The sequence below is a fragment of the Crocodylus siamensis genome, chromosome 4, assembly GCF_052110815.1.
Source record: "Crocodylus siamensis isolate JL-2025a chromosome 4, ASM5211081v1, whole genome shotgun sequence".
NCBI classification, from domain to species: domain Eukaryota; kingdom Metazoa; phylum Chordata; order Crocodylia; family Crocodylidae; genus Crocodylus; species Crocodylus siamensis.
The window spans coordinates 214,040,080-214,066,000 of NC_143398.1; the positions used below are offsets into that span (position 1 = coordinate 214,040,080).

At 42.6% G+C, this 25,921-nt stretch overlaps 1 protein-coding gene across 22 annotated transcripts in view; it reads left to right on the plus strand.

The window, feature by feature from the left end:
- BAZ2B (bromodomain adjacent to zinc finger domain 2B) overlaps window positions 1-25,921 on the plus strand; it is a 296,517-nt gene that overhangs the window by 148,577 nt on the left and 122,019 nt on the right. For 20 of the 22 annotated variants that reach the window (XM_090045644.1, XM_090045643.1, XM_090045645.1 and 17 more), the window contains one exon: window positions 22,575-22,763. The exons of the other annotated variants lie outside the window; for them this stretch is intronic. In XM_090045644.1, coding sequence (XP_089901770.1) covers window positions 22,575-22,763 — 189 coding nt within the window. The remainder of the gene's footprint in view (window positions 1-22,574; window positions 22,764-25,921) is intronic. 22 annotated transcript variants of the gene reach the window in all.

Below are 25,921 nucleotides of genomic sequence, written 5' to 3' on the forward strand. Positions count from 1 at the left end.
CCCGGCCAGGAGGTGGTAGCTGCTGTAGCAGAGTTGAACCTGGCTCTCCCCGCACTGCCTGCCTGCTCTGGGCTTGGGCTGGGGGCCCTAGATCCCCATCATGGCATGCAGTCCCAAGGAGCAGGAGAGACCCATGCCCCTCAGATCTGTGCATGAGATGAGGCCTGTGCAGTGCCTACTGTGGGCTTGGGCTCCTGCCCTGCTCTCCTCCCCCAGGGCTTCTGCAGCCTAGTGGGTGCAACCCAGTGCTGCAGCACTGAGTGGGGCTGTGCAAGAAAGCTGCTTGCCACTGTGAGCTCCACACTGCCCTGGCAGCATGTCTGTTGCAGGTGCAGTGGTGTGGAGTTCTGCAGAGGGGACACATCACCAAAACAGCATGGAGCTTGCAGTGGCAAGCAGCTTCCTGCGCAGCCCCGCTGTTCTTTGCAGCACTGGGTCATACATGCTTGCCCAGCAGGCGGGCAGCCCACCTTGCCCTAACCCCAGCACGGATCTGGGGGGGATGGGTCCCCTCCAGGAGTGCATGCAGCAGCGAGGAGCCAGCCTCACCCCCACTTCTCCCCAGATGAGCCACCTGCGGTCCTGTCCTGAGCCCCAAACCTGAAGTACTGTCCGGCTGGACAGCAGCCCCTGCTCAGCCCAGCTCCCTCCTTCCCTTCCTATGGGAGCCTCAATTCCCATCTTTTCCTCCCCCCACAATGTGCCTGTGGGAGTTGCTCTTTCCAGGCTACCTAGTGGCCACGTGTGCATGGCACCCCCTGTTTCATTGTCCTCCTCCTGTTCCCTCTCAGCCCCCTGCAGGCAGGCCCTCTTTGCAAAACTGCACTATCTGCAGGTTTCTCTGGTAAGATGAGAAATCTGCGTTTGCCTCTGGTAAAAGGTAGAATCTGTGGTTTTCTTCATTTTTCCATGGGAAACAGAAAACCCAGATCCCTGGTTATATAATATGTAAACTGTATTACTGCATTGTCTTTGACTTCAGTATTTTTCTCATCCTCACATCTGCTAAACCATTAGGGCTCAGCCCCCAGTTGTTTGCAGACAGTCATTGATTTTTACTTGTCCTCCTGAATTCTGAGTGGCTGCTGGCTATGTTTTGTATAAAAGTATGATTTCTCCCCCTCCCCCCATCCCCAAACATTTGTGAACATGGAGGGAGGATATGGTGAGCGGCCATTATGGGCGCATCCACACATGCAAGCACATGTGCTTGCAGCAGGTTAAATAGAAATGGTGCAGATTTGAGCCTGGGCTTTTTGCCTCAGTGCACGTGCCCAGACATGCACATAGTTATGGAGCAAATTGTGCCACCTGGGGCAAAATAATCCTGCCAACCCACTACTTACCCGGCACAAAGCTGGGTCCAGGTCCCTGCAGCTTGCACTGCTGCCTTCTCCACATGGGCATGCAGCATGCTTCAGCACTGGGGAAAGGTCATCTGGACATGCCCTATAGTGTTAGGGCTTGAAGTAATAAAAGATATCTGTACCTAAAAGTTAAATACCGTAGAATGTAACTTATAGGTACCCAATACACAGAGTGGAATCCACAATACAGGCTGCTCTTGCCTCCACATAAAGCATAGGTTGAGTTAGGTACCTAAGGATATGGTCAAATGATAAAATTAAAGCAATCTGATAAGCAGGGATTTCCCACAGAACAGCTGATGCATGGTAACCGTGTATTTGCAGCTACCCCTCAGTAAGTGAAAGCAAGTCTAAAATAGCTTAACCCTGTTTAATTTATTAATTCATTGAATGCATTCATTCAGGGTTTAGCTTTCTAGGTACTTGCCCCAGGAAGTGGGAGACCTGTTTCAGCTCTCTTAAGCTTCTTGGGAATTCAAACTCTCATACCCCGTTCCAGCCTAGAGGGTAGGCTGCGAGACTAGCACTCTCCATAGATTGTTTTGAAGCTCCGCGACACTGTAGATAGGAATGAAGATTTATAAGGTCTAGTGGAGAGAACACAGAGACCCAGCTGCTGCTTTTTTCCACCACCCTGCTGTGGCGTGGCATGGGCAAAGTGGTACTGGCTAACTGCAGACTACTCCTTGCTCAGTGCCTAGGTCAGGGGTTGGTAACCCCCAGCACAGGTGCCAGAGCATAGCACGCAAAGGTATTTTGCTTGGCATGTGAGCCATGGGTTGGACAATGGAGAAGGAGCACTGCCACAACAAGTATTGGGCCCCTTGTGGCTCCCCACCTCTCTGTTCGGAGGCACATGTGCACCTGCTGCCAGCAGCTAGCCAGACTGAGGTTCCACAGACCTCTCTGCAACTGCTTGCCACGTCCTTGCTGTGAGTAGTCCAGGCTCTGGTGGGTGGCAGGGACCTGCCCAGAGCCTGGGCTGGCTGACTCAGGCAGGCAACTGGGAGATATAAGCTGCTGCATCAAGGTCTGTGGAGGTCTGGTCCAACTCATCCCTGGCTGTAGGTGCATGCATACCTCAGGGCAGAGCTGTGGGACCAAGGGACCAACTTCTTATGGCAGCACATCCCTGGTCCCTTCCCCGCCATCTGCTGTGAGGCCAATGTGCACCTGCCTCCAGCAACAAGCTGGGCCGGGGCCCCGTGGACCTCAGTGCAGCGGTTTGTATCTCCTCGCTGCCTGCCACAGCTGATCTGGCCTCTGGGCAGGTCCCTGCCAGCTGCTGGAGCCTGGGCTGCTCACAGCAGGCAGCAGGAAGACTGCAAGCAGCTGCACTGAGGTCTGTGGTGGCCCAGCCTAGTTCGTTGCTAGTGGCAGGTATGTGCATGTCTCTGGGCAGATGGTGGAGAAGGGGCCTGGGTTGGGCTGCCACAACACAAAATCGGGCCCTAGGTGATCTGGATTGCTCTGGGAAGGCACCTTAGTCTCCATTCACTGAGCCTAGTTATTTGAATCACCTTGTGGATCAAGGTTTATATTTTAGGCTTTGCAGAGGCTATGGGAAGGGGCCTTATAATGTCCATTTTGATCTGAGATTTATTCTCTAAGTACAGGCTCCTTTAGGCTAAAATTATATGCAGTCTATAAAAATGAATACATGCGTTGAGTATATTTTGGTACTGTAATTTTATCTGATTGTATGAGCATAATATCAATAAAATCTACATGTAAAGGATAGCAGACCTCAAGACAAGGTTTTTGAAGTAGAGAAGCCTAAAAGTAGGCTTCTTTAGACACCTAAATAATTAGCCAGATTTTTTTTTAGATGTGTGAAGCAATTATTAATTCCTTTTTGTGTTGCTGTAGAATTAGCACTTGGAATATCTGGTCAAGTTCCTGTCATATGTATACTATTGAATGTGGTTAAAGGTAGTAAAAGTACTGCTGACTTTTGCCTTTAAGACTAGAGACAGAAATTACACACACATAGGTACAAGTGACTGGAAACTGGTTCAAATTCGTAACACAAATGGAAATTCAGTGAACATAAACCACTTTCAAAATGGCCAAAACTGGTTTAAGATAAACATGGATGGATGTAGTATCAGACTTAACTGATTTAGGTTAAATTGGTTTATTGAACTTCTGTGCCAGATCCCCTCCAGATCCAAGTGAACTCTCCTTTTCTCAGTATCCCAGAACACTTTACACCTCCCCAAAAACACCGCCCCCCCCATGGTGGTTGGGTTAACCTTGACCCAAACCATCTGCTCCAGCCAAGCAGGGAGGTGTGCTCTAGCACCCCCTGGCTTCTGGCCTGAGCCCCTGTAGGCATGTGGTTGCATTTCCAGAATCAAAAGTGAATATCTGCTCACTTATAGATTGAACCAATAAAAATAGCTTAGACCAGGACTGGGCAAAATGTGGCCCATGGGCCAAAGCTGGCCTACACCTGTTTGGATCTGGCCCACAGGTGGGCATCCACTAGTTAATTGCATCAGGCTTGGCTGGCAGCTGCCTCTGCTGTGCTCTGCATGGGGCTGAGTCCTGCCCACTTCCACCTGGGGCAGTGTACTCTGGGTGGGGGAATGTGTGGATGCAGGGGGGTGGTGTGAAAGAGCTCAGCAGTTCACAAAGCCCCACTGGGCAGGCACGGGACAGGAATGTGGGATGGAAGCAGCAGTAGCAGCCAGCACAGGTTCAGCTGCAGCACCACTGGGCAGGTGTGTGACAGAGACCAAGAGAGCTGGCAGTGCAAGACTGAGCTCCTTGCCTCCCCGGGGGGCTTCTCTGTTGGCAGCAGCTGCTTTTCTGCCCCTTTGCAGTATACTGCAAGCCAGGCAGGCAGTGCTGATCTCTGTCCCCTTCCCCCCCAACCTGCAGAGGGGCTGGGTTCAGCCATGTCACAAAGAGCAGGCTGAGGGGACGAAGTCCTCCACACATGCACACCCACCCCACCAACACCTCAACCACACCCCCTCACATGCCCCACTCCCAACATACCCACACACACTTAGTACCGTCCCTCACACTCCACCATACCCACATACACCACCTATACCTCCCTACATCCCACACCCATACACCTACACCCCCACCATACCCACCCCTACACCTCAACCACACACGCCCTCCTCATGCTCCCACCATATTTACACCCGATACACACACTTACATGCACCTACGTTCCCTCACACACTCCACCCCACCACATATCCTATACCCCCCTACACACATCCACACATGTACCCCTCCACTCGCACACACCCACACACATCCCACCTACACCATACCCTCCACACCCTCCATCTTTTCACCAGTTTCATCAGGCATTGGACTAAATCGTAAGGGCCTAATGTGGGGCACCCCATTTTGAAAAACTTTACAAATTTAATGTAAAAAGTAATTTGCACTTCATAAATTTTAAAGGCAAATTCTAAATAGGGCCTCAGAAATGAAATTTGTGTTTGTAACTTAACCATGAACTTGTTTTGTGATAATTTATTTAGAGTATGTGTTACATTATATATTTTGATTCTTATGTATGATAGATAATATGCTAGTTTTGGATATAAATACTTTAATGCTCTAGCCAGAGTTTTGGGCCTCGTTTTAATTTACAGACATTTTTAGATGATGTTCGCTTTGATTATTTCATTCAATTTTTACAAATGTTAATTAAAGTATGTGACCTTTATTTGGGTATACAACCATTTCTGATGATTAGCTACACTTTCCAGCTTGTTAAACTGCAGGCACATTCGTCAGTGCTGTGAAATTATGCATACAATTTGAAAGAGCTAGCGCCTAATGTTGGAAGACATGTTGCAACAAGCTTTTATAGTGTTGTAAAGATTAAAGAATTTTGAAACACGAAAAGAAAAAACAACATACGTGAATTTGTCATAGTAAGCAGTCTCCTGGCTTCCCCATATGATGGAATATCTTGGCATCACTAGTATTATATATTTTGTGCTTCCTAAAATCTCGCTAGATATTTTAGTTCTTTCACTGATTAATGAAAGATTTTGTTTGCTGATGCTTTATATTTAAGGCATTAGTTAAGTATTTATCCTTTTTTGCTTCTTTTGAAAAGCCTTATATTGCACCATGATGTTCATTAATATTAATAAAGGCATTTGCAGTTATTCCTTGTTACTAAGACATGAGTGTTTTAGAAATGGATGCTGGCCTTTGGGTAATGCTTTCAATCATTTATCTATGTACTGGCTGGTTGAATTTCAAAACCTCTGCTTAAAAATATTCAACCTGTTGTAATGTAAGTCAAGATTCTTCAGCAATGCAGTTTTGTATTAAATTTCATTATGCAAAATATGTATACAGTTAGTTAACAACTTAAATAGGAAAACTAAACCTGAAAAATAAAAGGAAATATTAGTGTTCATCTCTAGTCCGAATATTAGCGTATCTATCAAAAAAGAAAGAATGATTATTTTGGAGGGAAGATGTCCATATAATCCAGTCTGTTGTCTGAGGAATTTTCTTTGAGAGCAAATGGTAGAAATGTACTAATTTAAACATTTTCATTTTTAAATATATATTTAAAAATGAATAGCTTCTGTTTTCTTGGCATGTTAGCAGATGGCTGAGTTAGCGTATAGTACATATTTTTCAAACCCTAATTGAAGTTTTTCACGTTATAATCTTTTGCACTTCATATAACAAAGGTACAAAGACATTCTTTTGATAGGTGACCAGGGCAAATTATGATCTTAACCTTAAGCAGTGGCACTCAAGAGGCTTTAAGTTGACCTCTCTTAACAATGGTGTCAGAGAGGGAAACTTGTCTAGATATTACATCTTTAAAAAATTGTACTATATTGATGAGAGAGATAAAAATATAGCCAGTATATTTTTGTGAATGTCACAAAATAATATTATGGTTTTCCCCTTTCTAACTGTGTACCAGACTGTAACTAATTCACAACATTAATAGTTACGCATAGATGTCAGTTGCTGAAGAAGGTGCACAAATGAGTATATTCAAGCATGACGATATACTAACCAAACAGAAGTTAAAGAAAACCAGAGTAGTTAAAGAAAACCCAAAATATTTCATTTTCGCTGTCTTGAATATAGTAGAATAAATGTTTTTAATAGAAAAAGGCCAGTTTAGTAAAATTATTAAATATGTATCCCATTTAAATGAATGAAAAAATAAAAATACTGGCTCCTATAAGTCATATACATGTGACATCAATGAAAAGGATTTATATATAGTGTCCCCAGTACTGGGGCCTAATGCTGCTTGGTGAAAATAAAATGAAAAATTTCTAGTAAAGTCACATTTTTGTATACACTGCATGTATGCTGATAAAATAACTTTATAAAATATCTTCTATTATCTACATTGGCTCAGTTTTACCTTGAGAAGAAAACTTAGAAGAAGGAATAAAGTAAGCCAAGATCATTCTCATTAAGAGTCGAATGATAGGCTTATGTGTGAAGTTCACATAAGCATGGTAAAAGCAGTTTGGGTCAGGATCACCAATCCCATTGTCATCAAACACCAGCATGGCCTTTGTCTTTGCTTTCAGGTTCTTCCATGTCCATTAGAAAGAGAGGAAAGATTTGGCCATAAAGAAAAAAAAAAAGACTTTGTATTTTTTTGATACTGCCTAACATCTGTCTTCAAACTTACCATCATAAAATTGAAGTCGTCTTCTCCTAATATATTTCTGACTGTTGTTTCTTCCCACTCTATTCTTTTACTGTTAACAGCTCCAGTCTTGCAGCTCAATTGCTTCCTCCCTTTCCTTCTCCCAACTAGGAGCTTGCCAAATCTCACTTTCCTGCACTGAATACCTAAAAAATCTTTCCATTCCTATAGCCAAAATAATCTTTCTTCCCTACTTCCAGCTGGTTACACACTTTTCACCCTTGAATTTGTTTACTGGCTTCATTTTCCTATTTTCTGCAGCAAGTTCAGATGTCAAGCTCTGCATAACTCTGCTCCTTGTACATCTCAGCACTTCTTTATGTCTCCTTTTTTTACATGGTTGGCTCTGTCAGCTATACTAGTCCTGTTCCTTTTGTCTACTTCTCCATCACATCTTTTCTTCCCTTTCAGGCTCTGTTATTATTTATGTTGAGACTATCAAGGACAGTGATCAGGATTGAACCCTCATTGTACTAGTTTTTGCATAAACAAATGAGGCAGAATATCTGATGTGAAGACCATTGAATCTAATTTTGAGGCAGGATCCAAGTGAATGTACAGATCATATGCAAGAAGATGGAAAGAATGGAAGGAAATGTAAGATCATATTGTTATGTAGCTTGTCTCTTGTACAACCCAAGTTTCCATGAGAACATAAGAAATTCATACTGGGCCACATCACAGGTTCTTCTACCCAGTATCCTGTACCTAAAGGGTGGATGTGAAGGGAAAGTATTTTTGCAGGCACTGTCTGGACTGATCTCTTTCTTCTCCCCTCCCATCCCCACTTCTGTTAAAGCTGTCAGCATTTAGAGACCTAGGAGCCTTAATTTGGAGGTTACATTCCTATCATATTTAATACCCAATGAGATACCTATTTGGCACGAATTTGTCCAGTCGTCTTTTGAGTCTCTAAAAACATTTGGGGGCCATGAGTTCCACAAATTAGTTACACACTGTGTGACAAAGGACTATGTACTTTTTTCCTATGTTGTTCTGCACAGGCAGCAAATATCAGCAAAAGCAACACATATAGAGGTATCTTTAACTTGGGTATAGAATGCTGCCTCTGAAATCGGGTTATGGAAATCTGAGTAGTTTTGCAATCCACATAAAAGTAAAACATATGCACAGTATAATTTTAACTATACAGTACAAAGAGAAGATGAAAACAGAAAAATTTGTCTCTTCATTCTTTAAACATAACAAGCTGTCATTTTGGGCAGTGGGTGGAGGGGAAGTAGCTGCATTCCTGGATCAGAGACCAGACTGGGGTCTGGAACATAACAGGCAGTGTGAGTAGGGGAAGACCTGGGATAATGCTTGACAAAGCATCTAGAATTTGTCAAGCAAAGGAAATTTGAAGTACAGATTTGAAGCTTATAAGGAATGGACACTTCCTGATGTTATGGGTATGATAAAGAATCCAAAATACTTTAAGAAAAGAGACCTGAAGCAGAAAAAGCATGTGGTGCTCTAAGTAGGAGCCCACAAAAAATAACTTGGGGACCTGCACCCACTGTGGTAAATGCTGCAAGCCATGACAATGTCTGGCAGTGGGGAAAAGATGAAAGTACTATCATGGATTACAGCAAGAGGTTTGCAAGTTCTAGCAATGTACAAGGAGGATGAGAACACCAGCAGTTCAGAGCAGTCAGAACATTTGGTAGAGGTGGTATCTTTTATTAGACCAACTTGCAAAAAAAGTCTTTATTTATAAGCTTTAGGGCTCATGCACATTTCTTCAGGCAAAGGAGAATGCAAAGGTTGCAAAATTTCTCCCAGGTAGAAATGAAACTTCTACCTGGAAGAAATGTTATAATCTTTGCCACCTTCTTGGTCTGAGGAAGGGTGTGTGAGCCTGAAAGCTTGCAAATAAAGACTTTTTTTTACAACTATCTAGTTGGTCTAATAAAAGATATTGCATCTACCAAGAGTTCTGACTGCTTTTGCCTGTAGGCCAACATGGCTAAAACCTGTATCCTAGTAGTTCAGAGGAATTCTTTCTAGAAACAGTGAAAAAAACTTGCACCAAAAGAAGCAGGGTCCAGCCCCAGGAGCAAGTGCAATACTTAACTTTAAATTGACCACAGGTATATATGCCACTATAATACAAAAAACGTGGTATCGGTCACAGAAACAAAAGGGAGTGGAAAGAAAAGAGGAAAAACCTCAGGGTTTGCAGCAGGGGTTGGCAGTATTTTCCTGCTAGAGGCTGGAATGACCCAGCTCAGGTCTTGGGGTAGGGAGCGGTGGGGGGCAGTCAATAGAATTCAGCTGCTTCTGCCACTTCTCCCTGCTGCCTGACTGTGGAGCAGTACAGGAAAAGTTCCTCTTTGCCAGAGCCCAGGGTGCCTGAATGGGGGTATGGAGGAGTCCCTTGCCACTAAAGCTGTAGGTGCCCTAGCGTGATGTGGCATTGACAGAGGTCCCTGTTGCCAAATGTCACTGAAGCCACAGGTCCGTGGACTGAATCCAAAGGCTCTGCAGACTGTAAGTTGCTCTGGCTTACAATAATGAGCTTATTGCTGCTAATGAGACATATTCATTAAATATGTGGGTGAAAAAGAAATTGGAAAAGGTCCAGTTAGTATGAGAGGAAAGTTACCTGTCATTGGGTTAAAAATGTGTCAAGCCTTGGTCTCTTCAAGAGGGTGGCTTATTGGCGAGCAAGGGGCCAGATAATTGAAGAAGAGTTTCAGGACATCCCCCAGAGGACTGGGAAGCTTTTTATCTTGTTTAAACTGAAGCTGAAATAGCTTGATAGTCTCATTAAAAGCTTGTGTTTCTTTCCTGGATTTGAGGCAGGGCATTCTGTGCCCAAAAGCTTGTCTGACATCTCTCCCAGTTGTACAGTGTGTCCAATAAAAAGCATCACCAAGAAGTCATAGAGAAGTAGGGCTTGAAGGGATCTCCAGAGGTCATCTAGTCCAACCCCCTCCCTGCCTGAGGCAGGATCATCCCTACCCAAGTCATCCTATACAATCCATAATCTAAACTCTATGTGAGAGTACTGTCTCACCCCTAACAGATGTAACACAGAAGTAACACCCTAACCAAGCACAGGTAAAGCAGGGGAGCCACAGCAACCAAGGTCCTGCTTATATGACATGTCAGTATATGCTGAAGAGATCCTGGGTAGAGGGCCATGCTGCAGAGGAAGGCAAAAACCGCTACAGTCAGTCTAATCTGACCATAGTGTAAAATTCCTTCCTGACCCCAGATACAGCAGTTGGGCTGACCCTGAGCAGAGGAGCAAAACCCTCTAGCCAGGAACCTTCAGCTTTGGTCCCAGTAGGAGCATTGGCACGCTTCAGTCAAAGTCCCTAGCCTTAGCTGTAGCCAACACCCAATGCCTCTGAGAAAGATAGCAGAAGTGGGGATGGGGGGCAGCCAACAAAGTGCAGGACCATGGGAAATACCCATGATAGAACACAGGCATAACTTTGCCTGGATCATCCCTGACAAGTGGTTGTCCAACCTCTTCTTGAACGCCTCCAATGATGGAGAATCCACACCTTCCCTAGGCAGCCTATTCCGCTGCCTCACTATTCTCACAGTGAAGAAGTTTTTCTGGATATCCAATCTAAACTTACTTTACCGCAACTTCAAGTTTTTTGTCCACATCCTTCTCTCTGCAATGAGAAAAAAGGTGCATTCCTTCTTTATGACAGCCCTTCATGTATTTGAAGACTTCTGTTGTGCCCCCTCCTAAGCACTTTTTCTGCAAGCGTGAATGTGCCTAGCTCCTTCAGTGTCTCTTCAGCAGGTGAAATGGCCATTGGCAGGGCTGGAAGCATTGACCTGCCTTGGTCTCAAGGCAGGCTGATCTGGCTTATTGCTACAAAATCTTGTCAACCACTCTCATATACTGTTGTTTTCTGTTCCCTGAGATACCATTTAGTAAGGCTGTTACAACTAAATAGGTAATCATGCATATCAAATTAATTTTTATTTTAAATAGTATATTTGTAGTAAGTGTTTGACTGTGGATCCTAATTTAATGGATATATGTAAGCAATTTGCAGTAAAATACTGCATTCTCCTTAGTCATACAGTTTGGTAGAAAATAGTGTTAAAATAAAGTACCCAGAAAAGGTTGCAGAGTCAAACGCCGATCTGTATTTAGCACTGTTTATTTATAGAAAAATATCAGGGAAATGGAAATTGTTGCTTGCTGGCTTTTTTTTCCCCCAACAGCAATTAAGAATGCATTGTTAAAAACTGTCAGTCATTTGGGAAGATGACAAGGACAAAAAAAATTTATATCACTTGGGCTAAGTATAGCTATACAGGGAGGTTAAATCTTGTTGTTTAAAATGGTTACCCAATCTGACTTAATTTGCCAAGTTGTGGACCTTGCTTTTAGATTGACCGAACTAGGGAGTATGTACCATATAGAAGTTTAGGACTGTTAGATTGGTCTAAAAAAGGCTTACCCAATCTAAGTTAAATCTACCTCCAACATAGTTTAACTTAGATGAGGTCAGGCAAGACTGCTCTAACTGTACTGTACAGTTCTCAGCACAGCCTTGGGACTGGAAAAACCAGGCTTCTGGCCTCAGCCCAGGGGCTGTACTTTTCCTACCTGTGTGCCTCCCCCTCTCCCCCCTGTAAGCTGCTCTTGGTGCTGGTTTTACCAGTGGTTGCTAGCTTTGGGACTGGTTGAAGTAAGTTAGGGTCAGAGGAGGGGAAGAGCACATGGGATTAGTTGATGTAGGGGTAGGGGAGCCAGGGGCCTAAACCTAGCCCCTGGTTTGTGGGGAGGAAGACGGCCACCCCAGGCCCTCCTGAGGACCCTGCTAGCCCTCCTGATCCTCGCCAAACCCTCTGGGTCCTTCCACCTGCTACAGACCATGCTTTTCCCCCAACTCTTCCCCCCTACAGACCCCACCTGCTACTCCCTCTTACACTCTCCATAGATACCACTAGCCACCCTAATCCTCCCAAGCCCCCCTGCTAGCCTCCCCATTCTGACTTAAATTAGGTGGCCATTTTTAACTCCATCTAACCTCCCCAAATGCCTGTATGGCCCCTTGGAGTTCAGAGAATTGCTTATGCTTCATGAAATTAACTTTGTACATATGTTAGGTGGGAACTGATGGTCTTAAAAAGCAGTTGTATAGAATCATAGAAAATCGGGGTTGGAAGGGACCTCAGGATGTCATCTAGTCCAACCTCCTGCTCAAAGCAGGACCATCCCCAACTGGATCATTTCAACCCAGGCTTTGTTAAGCCAGGCCTTAAAAACCTCCAAGGATGGAGGTACTACCACCTATCTAAGTAACTTGTTCCAGTGCCTCACCGCCTTCTTAGAGAGGGAGCTTTTCCTAATATCCAATGTGAATTTCCGTTGTTGCAACTTGGGACCATTGCTCCTTGTTCTGTAATTTGTCACCACTGAGAACAGTTTAGCTCCATCTTTTTTGGAACTACCCTTCAGGTAGTTAAAGTCTGCTACCAAATCCCTGCTGAGTCTTCTCTTTTTCAAACTAAATAAACCCAGTTCCCTCAGGCTGTACTCTAATATCATGTGCCTCAGCCACCTGACCATTTTTGTTGCCCTCTGCTGGACTCTCTTCAACTTGTACACATCCTTTCTATAGTGGGGGCCCAAAACTAGTTACAGTACTCCAGATGTAGCCTCACCAGTGCAGAACAGAGGGAAATAATTACTTCCCGTGATATGCTGGCAACGCTACTACTAATGCAGCTCAGTATGCTGTTAGCCTTCTTGGCAGCAAGGGTACACTATAGACTCATATACCGCTTATTGTCCACTGTAACCCCCAGGTCCTTTTCTGTAGAGCTGCTACCCAGCCAGTCAGTCCCCATGTTGTAGCAGTGTATGGGATTCTTCTGCCCTAAGTGCAGGACACTGCACTTGTCTTTGTTGAACCTCATGAGATTTCTTTTGGCCCAATCCTCCAATTTGTTTAGGTTCCTCTGAATCCTAGCCCTGCCCTCCAGCATATCCATTACACCCCCCAGCTTGGTGCCAGTGGCCAACGTAGGGTGCAACCCATCCCATCTTCGAGATCGTTAATAAAGATATTGAACAAAACTGGCCCCAGGACCAAGTCCTAGGACACTCCACTTGATATCAGCTGCCAGCTAGATATTAAGCCATTGATCATTACCCATTGAGCCTGGCACTCCATCCAGCTTTCTTTTGACTTTACAGTCCATTCATCCAACCCATACAGCTTGCTTGCAAGAATGCTGTGGGAGACCATAACAAAAGAGTTACTGAAGTCAAGGTATATTATGTCTGCTATGTTCTCTGCATTCACAGATCCAGTTATCTCATCATAGAAGGCAGTTAGGTTGGTCCAGTATGACTTTCCCTTGGTGAATCCATGCTGACTGTTCCTAATCACCTTCTTCTCCAAGTGCTTAGAAACTATTAAAAGATATAGCTCTGTGAGCATTCATCTGCTGATTGATATGTGCTTCAGAGAATAGACAGCACTAACCAAATCCTAGGAAGCAAGGATATTAGAGACTTTGACTCAGTTATTTTGTTTGGGGGAGATCTCAGACAAACAGTTGTGGGGTGTGGCACAATTCGAATTAATGCATGTACATTACATCTTCCTTACTATTTTTCAAGGAAGACCAATAGTTCTATTTGACAGCAGCAGGTACTTATGAGTGTTTTTTTTCTGTAGTTGAAATTCTCTATGATGTTAATGATGGGTGTTAATATTAAGTTTGCTGGGGAAGGAACATATTGGGAATTGTCTCTTGAAGAGGTGCTCCCAAAAGCTAGTAGGAACTAGAAAAAAACCTCATGCAGATTTATGATGCAAACAATTATAAAGGGAGAGAGAGAAGTGCAAGAGTAAGAGGAGGGTGGGAAAACTGATGAAACAAGAATCAGAAAAGAAAAAGTAAACTTGAAAGAAAATAAGAAACAAAGAATTATATTAATCTGTTTCTCCTGGAATGCCAGGTGAAGCTGCTGTATTAATGAGGATTCTTTTAGAATACTAGGGGGAAGCATCTTTAGCAATAAATGGGAGCCTGCTGTTGTGGATCTGAGCTGTGTAGCCGAAAGTGCTTTTTAATGCTTTAAGTTGGATTTCCATGAAACAACATTCAGTGCTGACAAAGGGTACAAGAAACCTAAGTATGAATATGCTTATGCATGTAGATCAGGGGTGGGCAATTATTTTGACTGGAGGGCTACTTAACGAGTTTTAATGAGCTGTAGAGGGCCACAAAGGTAGCCTTTGTGAAAGTCCTGCCCACTAACCCTTGACCATTGCCATCAGCAGTCCATCCCCTTGCCCTGGAAGTTCTCCTTTTGGGAAGGGAGCTTGCCATCTTAGAACTGGAAAAAAAAAAATACTAAAAATCAAAAATCCAGAATGACATATTTTAATTTTATTTTAAAAAGAGGCAGTTGTCTTGATTTGTGTCCATTTGTGTCATGTATACAGAGATGATTGTATACTAGCTCAAAATGAAGCCTTCCTCTTGTATATTGCAGGGATGTGGGGTATGGGCTTGGGGCTGTGTGTGTATGTGGGGTGTAGGGATGTGGGTGGGTATGTGAGGCTTAGTGGTTATGTTTTGGGGATGTGTTTGTGGGTGCGTATGGGGTTTCTGGGGTGTGGGGAAGGTAGCTGGGGGCATTTGGGGGTGTGGGTGCATGTGTGTGGTGAGGTGTGTATGGGTAGCAGTGAGCGGGGCTCCCTCTAGAGGCCGTGGGTGCTTGTGTGGGGGTGCATGTGGGGAGGAGTGTGGGTGGGTACAATGTTTGTAGGGTGTGTGATTGTGTGTGTGTGTGTGGGAGGGTGTGGTTGTGGGTTTTGTGGGGGAGGGTTTGTGGGTATGCTGGGGTGTACATGGGAGCCCCTTGCGTCCCCCCCAAACTGGTCAGCACCTGCCCCCACAACAGCCCAGAGCCTGTACCACCCTTCCCTGTCACTGCCAACAGCGTGTAGCCCCAGTGTGCCCCACGCCTGCTTTGGACTAACCCCCTGCAGGAGTGGATCAGCCAGACCATGTGCACTACCCCTGCTCTGCACTGCCCACCCATGGTGCATCCTGCCATCCCCTAGGCTCACAGCGGGGTTGGACTGCCTTTCTAGGCAGCCCAGGTGGCAGTAGCTGCTGGCCCTAGCCCCACGATACTGGTGGGGACCCATGCACAGCCTTGACCCATGCCACGCCTGCTATGGACTTGCCTGCTCATGCTGAACAGCTGCAGTAACAGCAGCACCAGCAGGGGAGAAGTGTGCTTGGCATGGGGGAAATGCAGCCCCTCCCCCTCACCGCTACCCAGCATTTCCTGCAGTAGCCATGTGGAGCCCATGCTGAGCTGTCCTTTGGTTCCACTACTATCACTGCTGTCTTCGGGCTGCCCAGCGGGGCAGTGCAGAAGAGCTGCAGGTCATTCTAGCCCAGGCTTTGGGCAGTTGCTGCAGGAAGCGCCAGGCAGCGGTGATGGGGAGGGGTTGCTTTTCCCTTGTGCCAAGCACACTTCTGCCCTGCCAGTGTTGCTGTTGCTGCAGCCATTAAGTGTAAGCAGACAAGTCCACAGGAGGCGTGGGGTAGGTCAGGGCTGTGTGTGGGTCTGCCAGTACTGCAGGGCTGGGGCCAGGGGTGGTGGCAGCTGAAAGGAGCTGCTGCTGCCTAGGTTGCCTAGAAAGGCAGTCCAGCTGAGAAGCCGCCCCAACCCTGCTTTGGGCCCAGGGGGCAGCAGGATGTGTCAGCAGAATGGTACCTGGGCCAGGCAGGACTGAAGGACCCACTGCAGGCTGGACAAAGCCCCTCCATGGGCGGTATTCAGGTTGCAGGCCATATTTTTCCCACGCCTGATGTAGATGATGCTACATTAGTTTTTGGTTTTTTTTTTAATTTACAATTGAACATTTTTTTTCAGTTGCCTAGTAGCTTCCATGACTGACCTTCATAGTCATTCATTTTCTCTTTTCAGCTCATGATCTTTAGGAGTACTTCTCATTCTCTGGAAAACTGGAGACCTCTTTTACTCTTGTCGCCTGGAAAAAAAAATGCAGAAATGTGAATCTGAATATTTTTGTTCAAAATTTGCACAGGAAGTTTAGCCAAAAAAACCCAACAATCTGTTTTAGGTTGGCCAATATATACCTGTTCCTCTGTGATATTGTTTATCATTCAGAACTCTATAGTATTCATTCACTTTATATAAAACTTTTTTTTTACAATCATGTTCGAATGCTGTGTATTTGTTTGGAGGAGGGAATGTACTAGGAGTTGAGATGCTCTTTTTCTTCCTAATTTTCACGGAATACTTGTGACAGTTTATCACTCTGAACTGGTACTTAAGTTTAGCCATTGGTAAATTAAACTTCGTAAGGCAGGGTGAGCCTTAATTAATATAAGCAAAGTATATTTTGTTTGTAGAATCAAACCCTATTATTTAAAAAAGAAAAGAAAATTAAACCAAGCCTGATCCTTCTCAACTAACATACTGAGCTAATGTAGTTCACTTTGAAGATAAAGGGACTATTTACATGATTAAATGTTGTGGGTCAAATCTACCCTATGTACTGAATATAGGTTGAGGTTTTTTTCCCCTAATCTCTCTGGGGGGAAAAGCTCTGTCTTATATTTTCATGCAAGGAATTCTCGCTAAATACACTGGCTTTCATTAAATTTCTGCCAAAAGTAGCATGTCCTTAATAATATAAACCAACTATGAATTTGATTAAATACAGCAAAAATTCTGGAACAAAAATACTGATGGGAACCTACCGCAAGGATAGGTTGGTTCAGCCCTTCTGAATAAGATATATGGTACGTAGAATCATGGTAGTTAAAATCAGTATTTAGCTTGAATTATTTTCCTATAACAGCACCATCAGTTACCATATTTACTCAACTCTAAGATGAGGTACTCCCTTTCCCCCTAGTCAGCATGGGGAAAAAAAGCTCCTGATCTTACATTTGCACACAAGGAAACCTCATTAAATACATTGTTTGTCATTAAACTGCTGCTAAAAGTAGGTCATGCTGAGCAATGGAAACCAGCTATGAAGCTGATTAAATGCAGGCAGCACTGATCATGACTGTAAAACACATGGCCCACATTGGGCAAACATAGTGATGGGAGCCTACAACAAGAACAGGTTAGTGCAGTCCATTGGAATAAGATGCATTGTAGTGTCCATTGTGCTTAGCCCCCCTCAGCGCTGACTTTTTCAAGTCATGGTGAACCACTACAATGAATACATTTCAATTTTCTCTTCACTCTCACAGCTGAGCAATGCATTTCTTTCTCATTTCCAGTAATTCCTGTTTATCTACCAGCCTTAGATATCTGCCACATTGCCAAACAGGGCCCCTATTCACTCAGAATCCCTCTGTTGCCCCCACTGTCAAGCTGGTGTGTATGATTTATATGTGCCCATCCTCCATGAGGTGGATCTGGACTAAGTTGCCCTGTGCCTCATCTTCATATAAATTTTTGGAGGATCCCAGGCCTTAAGACAACAACACCTGGTTCCAGTCATGAATAAGAGGCTAATTAGCGCATGGTTCCTTTGTGGGGGTGGGGTAGGGGTAGGGGTATTGTCTGGAGTATATGCACATGTGAGTGCTGAGCTATCGGGTCACCATGACTTGAAACATTGTTGACTCTGTTGGGGCCCAACCCAATGAGCCATGTAGTAAATCATGAGCTTTTTGGATTTGTACTAATATTGTGCATTGTTTGTACAGTAGATATATAGGTACACTTAAAAGTGCATTTATGGAATATGTATACTAAAACTTACAACAGTTTCAATTCTGAATGAACTAAATTACTATAGTTTTGTTTATGTCAAATTCAGTATTTTCAAACTTGCCCTTTACTTCCATGTGCTTAGGGAGAGTAAGGTCTGACAGTAAGATGGAGGGAATGGGCTGCAGGAGGAAGAAGTTATGGGGGATAGAGGGCCACCTGACCTCCCAGATTTATTTTCCATGATGTAGTAGGGCGACAAATACAAGGCAAACCTACAATTATTACAACAAATTTATAAATTTTCCATATATAAAATCTAGTTATTGGGGGCGAGGTTTCATCATATATTCAGGATCATCTTGTATTTTAATAAATTAGGTAATTTATTTCCAAAATTGTTTCCTCCTTGGTTTATGTCACTTCTGTTTAGCACCCAGTATTATATAACTTCCTCCACTTGTTGCATTCTGACTTCAAGTGGAGTTGATACAGGATTAGACTATACTGTAAAACATTTTTGTTTCACAATAAACAAGTTATATTTTCAAAAGAAGCATTCCTTTTTGACACACAGTTGCTAATCTTGCCACTCCTTTTGGTAAAGAACATTCATTATATCAAACTGATCATCTAGCTTTGTAATTAATGGTACATACACTCCCAAGACATTTGTAGAGACCAGTTTTTGATGCATCAAATGGCAGACCAATAGATAGTTGTCTCTCTGTGTACGTGTCTATTGGCACTGTCATAAAACTAGACTTAAATCTGTTATGCTTGCCTGAACTGAAACTGGTGATACCTGAATATTATACATGTCATGATGCCATGAATGTTTCTACTGTCTTATCATTTACTATAGCATAATACCCACATTGCATGTGCAGGGTCATCAGATAGTCCAGGGGATAGGTGCTGTTTGGATTTTAGAAAAATGATACACTAAATATCTGTCTACAGAAGAATAGTAAATAATAATAAGAAGAACATCTATCTACTATCTGTGTCTTGACTGTACCCTGGAGGGCTTTACATTTGCCCCAGTTTTTATAGATCCTCCTTCACCTGGATCTTGTGTCACTCTTGGTTCTGGAATCCTAGGGTACCAACATTTATTAAAGTGTATTTAGATGAAGTTCCTCTTATGTACAGAATTAACATGCTTAAGTTCCCTGTTCTTCATGAACTTTTTGAAAAGCTGTGGAGAATAACTTGCGTTTCAGTTTCCCGCTTTTACAGTACATACAAATTTTGCTATATTCAAAGGAGGGTTTAACCAAAATTTTTATTAAGTGTCATTTATTAAGCCTATGCAGATTGTATGGGATCCACCTTAACTACAGTAGAACCAAACTGTTGGCATGGAAAGATGACCCATTTTGGGGGATTATTTTAAACCTAGAGCTGGAAAAAGCAGAAATGTACTGAAATAGATGTATAGGCAGTGGAAGCAGGGAGCAGCAACCGAGGAGGCAAACACCACCCTGGTGTGCTATTGCAGGGAGTCAGGCAGGCCAAGGCAGGACTGGAGTTTAGGCTGGATACAACAATTAACGACAATAAAAAGTCCTTCTACAGATGCATATTGAGGAAAAAGAAAACGCAGAGTAGCATAGGGCCCTTGCAGGACAAATCAGGTCAGTTGGTGGTTGACGCAGAGAAAAAAGCAGAACACTTCAATGAGTTCTTTGCTTCAGTATTCCTTAATACTGACCAAGACAATCCCCCCAACTTGAGGATAGACAGATATCCAAAGGCCCCAGACTGCCAAAAGTTAGTGCCAGTTAGTGCTGGCCTGGATGACCTCCATCCATGGGTGCTGAAGGAATTGGCCAGTGTCATTGCTGAGCCACTGGCGTGGCTGTTTGAGCTCTCATGGTACTCCGGACAGGTGCACCTTCCACACCTCTAACTGGCGGAGGAGCCCTGGTGGCCTCGGCACTGATTGGTAACACGGGCCGTTGTCATGTGGCGATGCCTCTCACCACTGATTGGTTGCAAGGACCATCTATCATGCAGCCCTGCCCTTGCCACCAATTGGTGGAGGGGTGGGGCCACTTGACAGGCAGCCCTTGCAGCCAATCAGTAGTGAGGGGCAGAAACAGCAGCCAGTAGTCCTTCAAATGGACAGTCCCCTCTTCCTCTTTCTCTGCCCGGCAGGGCTGCTACAGCACCCTGAGGATTGCTGGCTCCTTTTGGGGAGCTAGCATTTCATTTTCTGTAAGTTCCTCTCCCTCCTTCTCCCATTCCCTTACTTCCCCCCCCACCCTGGATTTTATAGGCATTGCCTGGACTCTGTGGAATCTGTAAAATCTGTAAAACTACAAATTCAATAGGTCTCTATTAGTAGGGGTCTACCCAGCTCAAGGAAGCAGTCAGCCAATTTCATAGATCCTCTGATTGGCTGAGGGGCTCTGTTGCGTCCCCCCCACTGCTGATTGGCTGCAAGAGTTGTCCATCATATGGCCCTCCCTCTTGCTGTTGATTGATTATGAGGGCTGTCCATTATGCAGCCTTGCCCCTTGCCACCAGTTGGTGGACACAGGAGGGGTTGCATGACAGGTAGCGCGCTCAGCTAGTCAGTGGCAAGGGGTGGGGACAGTAGCCATGTTGGGCTCCCCTGTGTGCCGGTAGCTCACCTTTCCACCTTCCCCCCCTGCCCAGTGGGCTGTGTGGTTGGGTCACAGCACCGTGAGGACAGCTGGCTCTCTTTGGGGAGCCAGTGTTTTGTTTTCGGTAATGTTTTTTTGTTTGTATTTTTTTTCCTCGCACATTTCAAGGACACGGCCTGCTTTCATGGGCAATGCGGTATTTAATTTTTTCCATGAAATTTGCAAAATCATGATTTTAGTAGGTCCCTACCTATGAGAAGGTAGAGAAGATGATAGTCATGTTTATGTTTGGTATTTGTATCATTTACATGATCCAGTGAAGCATCAGAGCTTTTTTGGACTTAGTGATACGCGGATAATTAACTAGAGCACTCTGGCCAAGGGAAGCTCACAGTCTAAAGTTACGATAAGATGCAGTTAATCAAAGTAGATGAAATGGTATGAAGATGAGGTAATGGTAAATTACATCAAAAACAAAATACTGAACTAAGTGGATTAAAATGCCTTGCAGTACAAGAGAACCTTAACTTTTATACATTTCTGAAATATTGTATAATGACAAAAATTACATTGAATTATTTTAATACTTATAAGGGACAGATCAGGTTGTAGCAGTACTTTCCTTTAAAGATTCCAAACAATGTAAAGCACCTTTCTCTGTAAGAAATGGAAGTATAAGTTGTGTGGGCACAAATCTCAAATCAGTGAAATTACCACCACTCTGTAGATTGGGGGAAAAGATACTGAGTGCTTAATGGAGAGGGAGAGCACAGATAATTACAGCTAATAAAACACTAATGATGGAGGACCTGTATATAAATTGATCTGGTGTCAAATTAGGGCAGTCTGTAGAAAGCGGTTCCTCAATTCCCTACCTGTTTGTTTCCTTGGGCCAGCTTGTTCTAGAGCCCAAAAAAGACTTTTATTGGAATTTTCAAAATATAATTTTGGACCACAGGTAAGACCAACTCAAATGTTCGGCCCAACAGTCATATGAGAAGGATTATATCAAAACCCAGTATTTCATTTTAGAAAGTCAGTTTTGCTTCTAAAATTACAAGTCCAATAAAAAAAATGATTAAAATTCTTACCCAACATGGAGGATAGATAGCTAACCAGTTGTAACATAGCCATAAATGTGCATCTTTAAAATTTTAAAACATCAGATCTACTTTTGTTCAAATATGACAGTAAAATGTCAAAAGAGGAGGTCTTAAAATAAACTAATGCGTAACCAATCAACAGGTCCAGATGGTGATTTCTAAGGAGTGCTGGATGACTTGGCCAATATGCTAACAAATATGCAACTTTTCATTAAAAAGTATGAGAGCAAGAAGTGTACCTTTAAAATAAAGTTTTAGGAATGATTCTAGGTATCACAGAATCATTGTGTCAGTGCTAGTTAAATTATCTGAACCAATAGAAGGGATCATGAAACACGTAATTGAACACAATACATTAAGGGCATATAACTCTGGTTTTTGTAAAGAGAAATTATGCCTTTTTAGTTACTTCATCTTTGAGTGTTCCAGTCAGAAAGCGGGTTGATATGATATAATTAGACTTATGAAAGGGAATATTTTAAATTAAAAGTTCTCTGAAGCTCATTTGCCAAATAACTTATTTTAGGTCTTCAGAAGTTTAGTAACATTGTGGAATCTTCGACCTTTTTGTGTTTTAGTAACTTTAAACATCCAAAACTTTTTTTCTGATTCATGATTAATTTGCCAGAAGCCTAATTTGCAGGTCCCCTTACTAAACGAATAGTTAAAGTTTTGCCTGACTGAGTACAAGAGAATATACCTCTAAATAGTACAGAAAAATTTACTGTCAAATAGTTCTTGTCCATTAGGGCCTGTAACCTGCCTCTGATGCTACTCTATATATAAAGCAAATATGATTATTTTCCACGGCTTAAAAAACCAAAAATGATATATGTATTGTTAATTTTCATCCTTATTTAAAATATTTTATTACAGTTGCTAATGTTTCCAGATAATATCTGTGTTTTATAAGAACCAAAAGGAAATGTTATAGAGAAAAAACTGATTGGAAATAAATACAAAACTGCACAACAGTTCTACAAATATGAAACAATTTTTTATAACTTTTCTGTAAGCATGAGGGTTGGGCTTCACATGATTAGCATCTGTTTTGATAGTATAATTTCAAGTGTTGTTTTTTCCCCTCAGGACATTTATTCAGAACAGCTGGGGATCAACCGTGTAACCTGTCCACAGTGTCGAGTGCCTTCCCAATGGTCAGCCACCCAGTCTTTGGTCTACATACAGCCAGCTCAGGGCATTCAGAGTTTGGTGGCTTGGGGACACTTGGTACACCCACAGCCTTAGCAGCACATCCCCAACTAGCACCTTTTCCAGGTAAACGTGTGTTACAAAGAATATTGAACTGAAGAAGGAACAGTTAACTGTCCTAATCCAAGTAAACAAAGAGTGATTTGAATTTACATCAAGCAGTGTAGAAAGGGTTCAGTTCTCCTTTGGCAAAGACCCTTTAAGCTCTGTGACTAGATAAAGTTAAACGTGTTCCTAAAATGAGAAAAGGAGAGCACAATTGCAGACTGCCTGGGTGACTCAGCTCTTTGACAGTGATCCTCAAAGAAACACTTTAGCGAATAACCAAGAAGTAGATGTTATTGCCTAAGTTTTTTTTCTGTCCTAACATGTCTTCATTTCTGTTATTTGACGTGTTCATCAATACTTTTATAGTAGAAAGTGCTTATTTAATAATGAGAAAAGGTGCAGTATTAATAGACCCATTCTCTCTTCTTTGAAGTTTTTCAACTGTCCTTTCTTTGCAATACCTTATTGTGGTGAAGTTTCTTTCTAATCAAGCTCAAGAAAGGAAGAGTAGGTTAATTTGCTTTTGTAAGCTCAAGCTGTGATTGATAGATAATAAGACTGAATCTTTTTCTTCGCTTGCTGATCAGGGGCTAGAGGTAAAATTCTCAAATGCCCCTAACTGATCTAGGGTCCCAAGTAACTTTAAAAAATGCAGCTTAAAGTCTAAGTTTCATTAGAAGTCAAGGGAACTTAGACATGTAAGTGTCTAAATTATTTTCATAATTGTGACTCAGGAACCTGAACTGTTTTGGTTCTTCTGAACAGTTTATACTGTTGAAGTGTGAGTACCACCTTCTGACCCTACAAATTGTCAAATTGTGGGTAGTTAGCAGGATCGCAAATGGCAGATCACTATGATCTCTATGTATGGAAAATGGTGGTTGTTGCCTAATCTTAGATAAATTAGTTACAAGTTATATATGGTTCTTTTCTAGTAGCATTTTGTAAAATCATTAAAACAATCTCTAGTGATCCCATCAATTGCAGAATGTTGCAAGAAAGAGCTTTGTGACTATGTGCACAGTATTGGGTGCTGTAAGATGCCAGTATTTTCCCATATATCCCTTTAAATACTTACTTTTGAGAATGCTAAACTGTCCTTTTAATAAATTGAGCATTGCAGTAAAGTCTATGCTTTAAAAGTCTTCACTTACTAATTCAGGGAATTTTTAAAATTCATTCTTCTGTAGATTGCAACAAAGATTTTGTCTTCAAAAGGGGAGGTTCTTTTTACCAGAACTAGGGACTTGACCTTGTACTAATGCTCTTTCATTTAATGATATTTATTTACTTATAAAATGATAGAACTCAATAAGTAAATAAAAGATAGGATTCTGTTTGAAAAATTGAATAAGACTTTTTGTGCATTCTTGGTAATAATAACCTAGAGTAAATTTTTCAGCTATTTCTCTGTAACCTTTTATTTTGTTTGACAATATATCTTAGATATCATGTTGGCGGAAAAGAAGTAGGACTTTGTCACTGGATGGCTAATAGTCTTATACACATAGCTAGGTAGCCAAGGCATTTGAAGGAAATGCATGTTGAGGTGAAACCTTGAAGGGTAAAATTCTGTTCAAAGCAGGAGATGCACATATCTTGTGACAATATTCTAATTCAGTCATTTTCTCTGTTTTGCTGAATGACTCATGAAGTTGTAACAAATGTATCTAATGGATGTAGGTGCAGAAGATCACTTTGTCTCATTCTGAGGGATGTTGAGCATCCAAGGGATTCCACTGTCTCCAGTCCTTCCCATTTTAAGAAAATCATTTATTTTACTTCAGTGGGAGTTGCAGCTCTTAAGCGCCCCTTTAGATCAAGCCGTACATGATTAAATATCTACATTTTTGTGATGGTCTTGGAAAAGAGACCTCTGAGATACTTCTATCTCATGGAACCTCTTATCCCTAAATTTGTAGGGTTTTTTTTGTTTTTTGTATTTAAAGCAAGCTAGATTGTATATAGTAAAAGGGTTTTCTTAAACTTTTAGCCAAAAATCTTGTTTCCTATCTTGCTAAAGTAGTGGCTTGGCTTGTATAGATCCCCATTCAATGTAATATTCGATATATATAAAAAGCTTATTCCGTCTGTGTGTCTGTCCATAACGCTCTTGGAGCACTCTGATTGGTTGTCTTGGCAGCCAATCACAATGTTTACTGAGACAACCAATCAGAGTGCTCTGCACAGACAGCCAGCTGGGCAGGGGTGGACATGGAGCAGGGGGTGTGGCACATGGGGTTGGCGTGGCTCATGGCCAGATGCAGAACAGTGGCAGTGTGGGCTGGTGGCTGGCAGCAGCAGTCATAATGTGCAGGCTTTCCCCCCTTCTCCCCTGGTTCTTGGGAGGTGGTGGCACACGGCGTTCTGTGTCTTCCCCTCCGGTCAGTCTTGACAGGCAGGTTGCTAGTCAGGTAATATTTAAAGTTTACTTTAGCTACTGCATATCACTGTTTTATGGTATTTTAAATCTTTGAATTTGAAACTTTGTATCTTGGACAGGCAGTTTTTATGGTTTTCTGGGTTATTTTTGTTATGTTCCCCAATCCCCATTCTCTGTGTGTTCCTCCATGTACTTCTCAAGTATTCTATGTATTTTCTATGGCGTTTTAAGAGAAATAATCCTTTTCCTATCATTTTGTACCGTGAATTTGTTATTCTTTGTTTTGTTGTACCTGCTTTATATTCAGAGACGCAATGACAAGTTAAAAACCCAGTCTGTATCTCACTTGCATTGCTCAAAATCTAGTTTTCACTCTCATGAATACCTTTGATTTGTACGCGTAATCCTTACATTTCCATTATCTAATATTCACTTTCCCTTCCCTTCCTCTAATATCACTAAAATTACTGCAGAATTATGTCTGTAAATTACAACAGTATTAATGTACTGTTGGTGCAGTTTCCCTCTTTCATATTCTGTGAAATTTGTGGGTGTCATTTTTCTCTAAAAATGAAGAATTCCTGTGCAGCTGAGCAAGAGATTCTTTAGATTTCCAAATGAATCATATGGAATTTGTTCAGAGTTCCTGCTGTTTTGAAAATGTCTTTGGATCTCCTAACACTGCAATTTGTGTTTGTTTGTTTTTTAAAACCATAATTGTGTATAACAGTGGTGCTTAACATTTTTCCCTGGTGGGCTGAATGGGCAGTGCCCTGCCTGTCCATGGACTGGA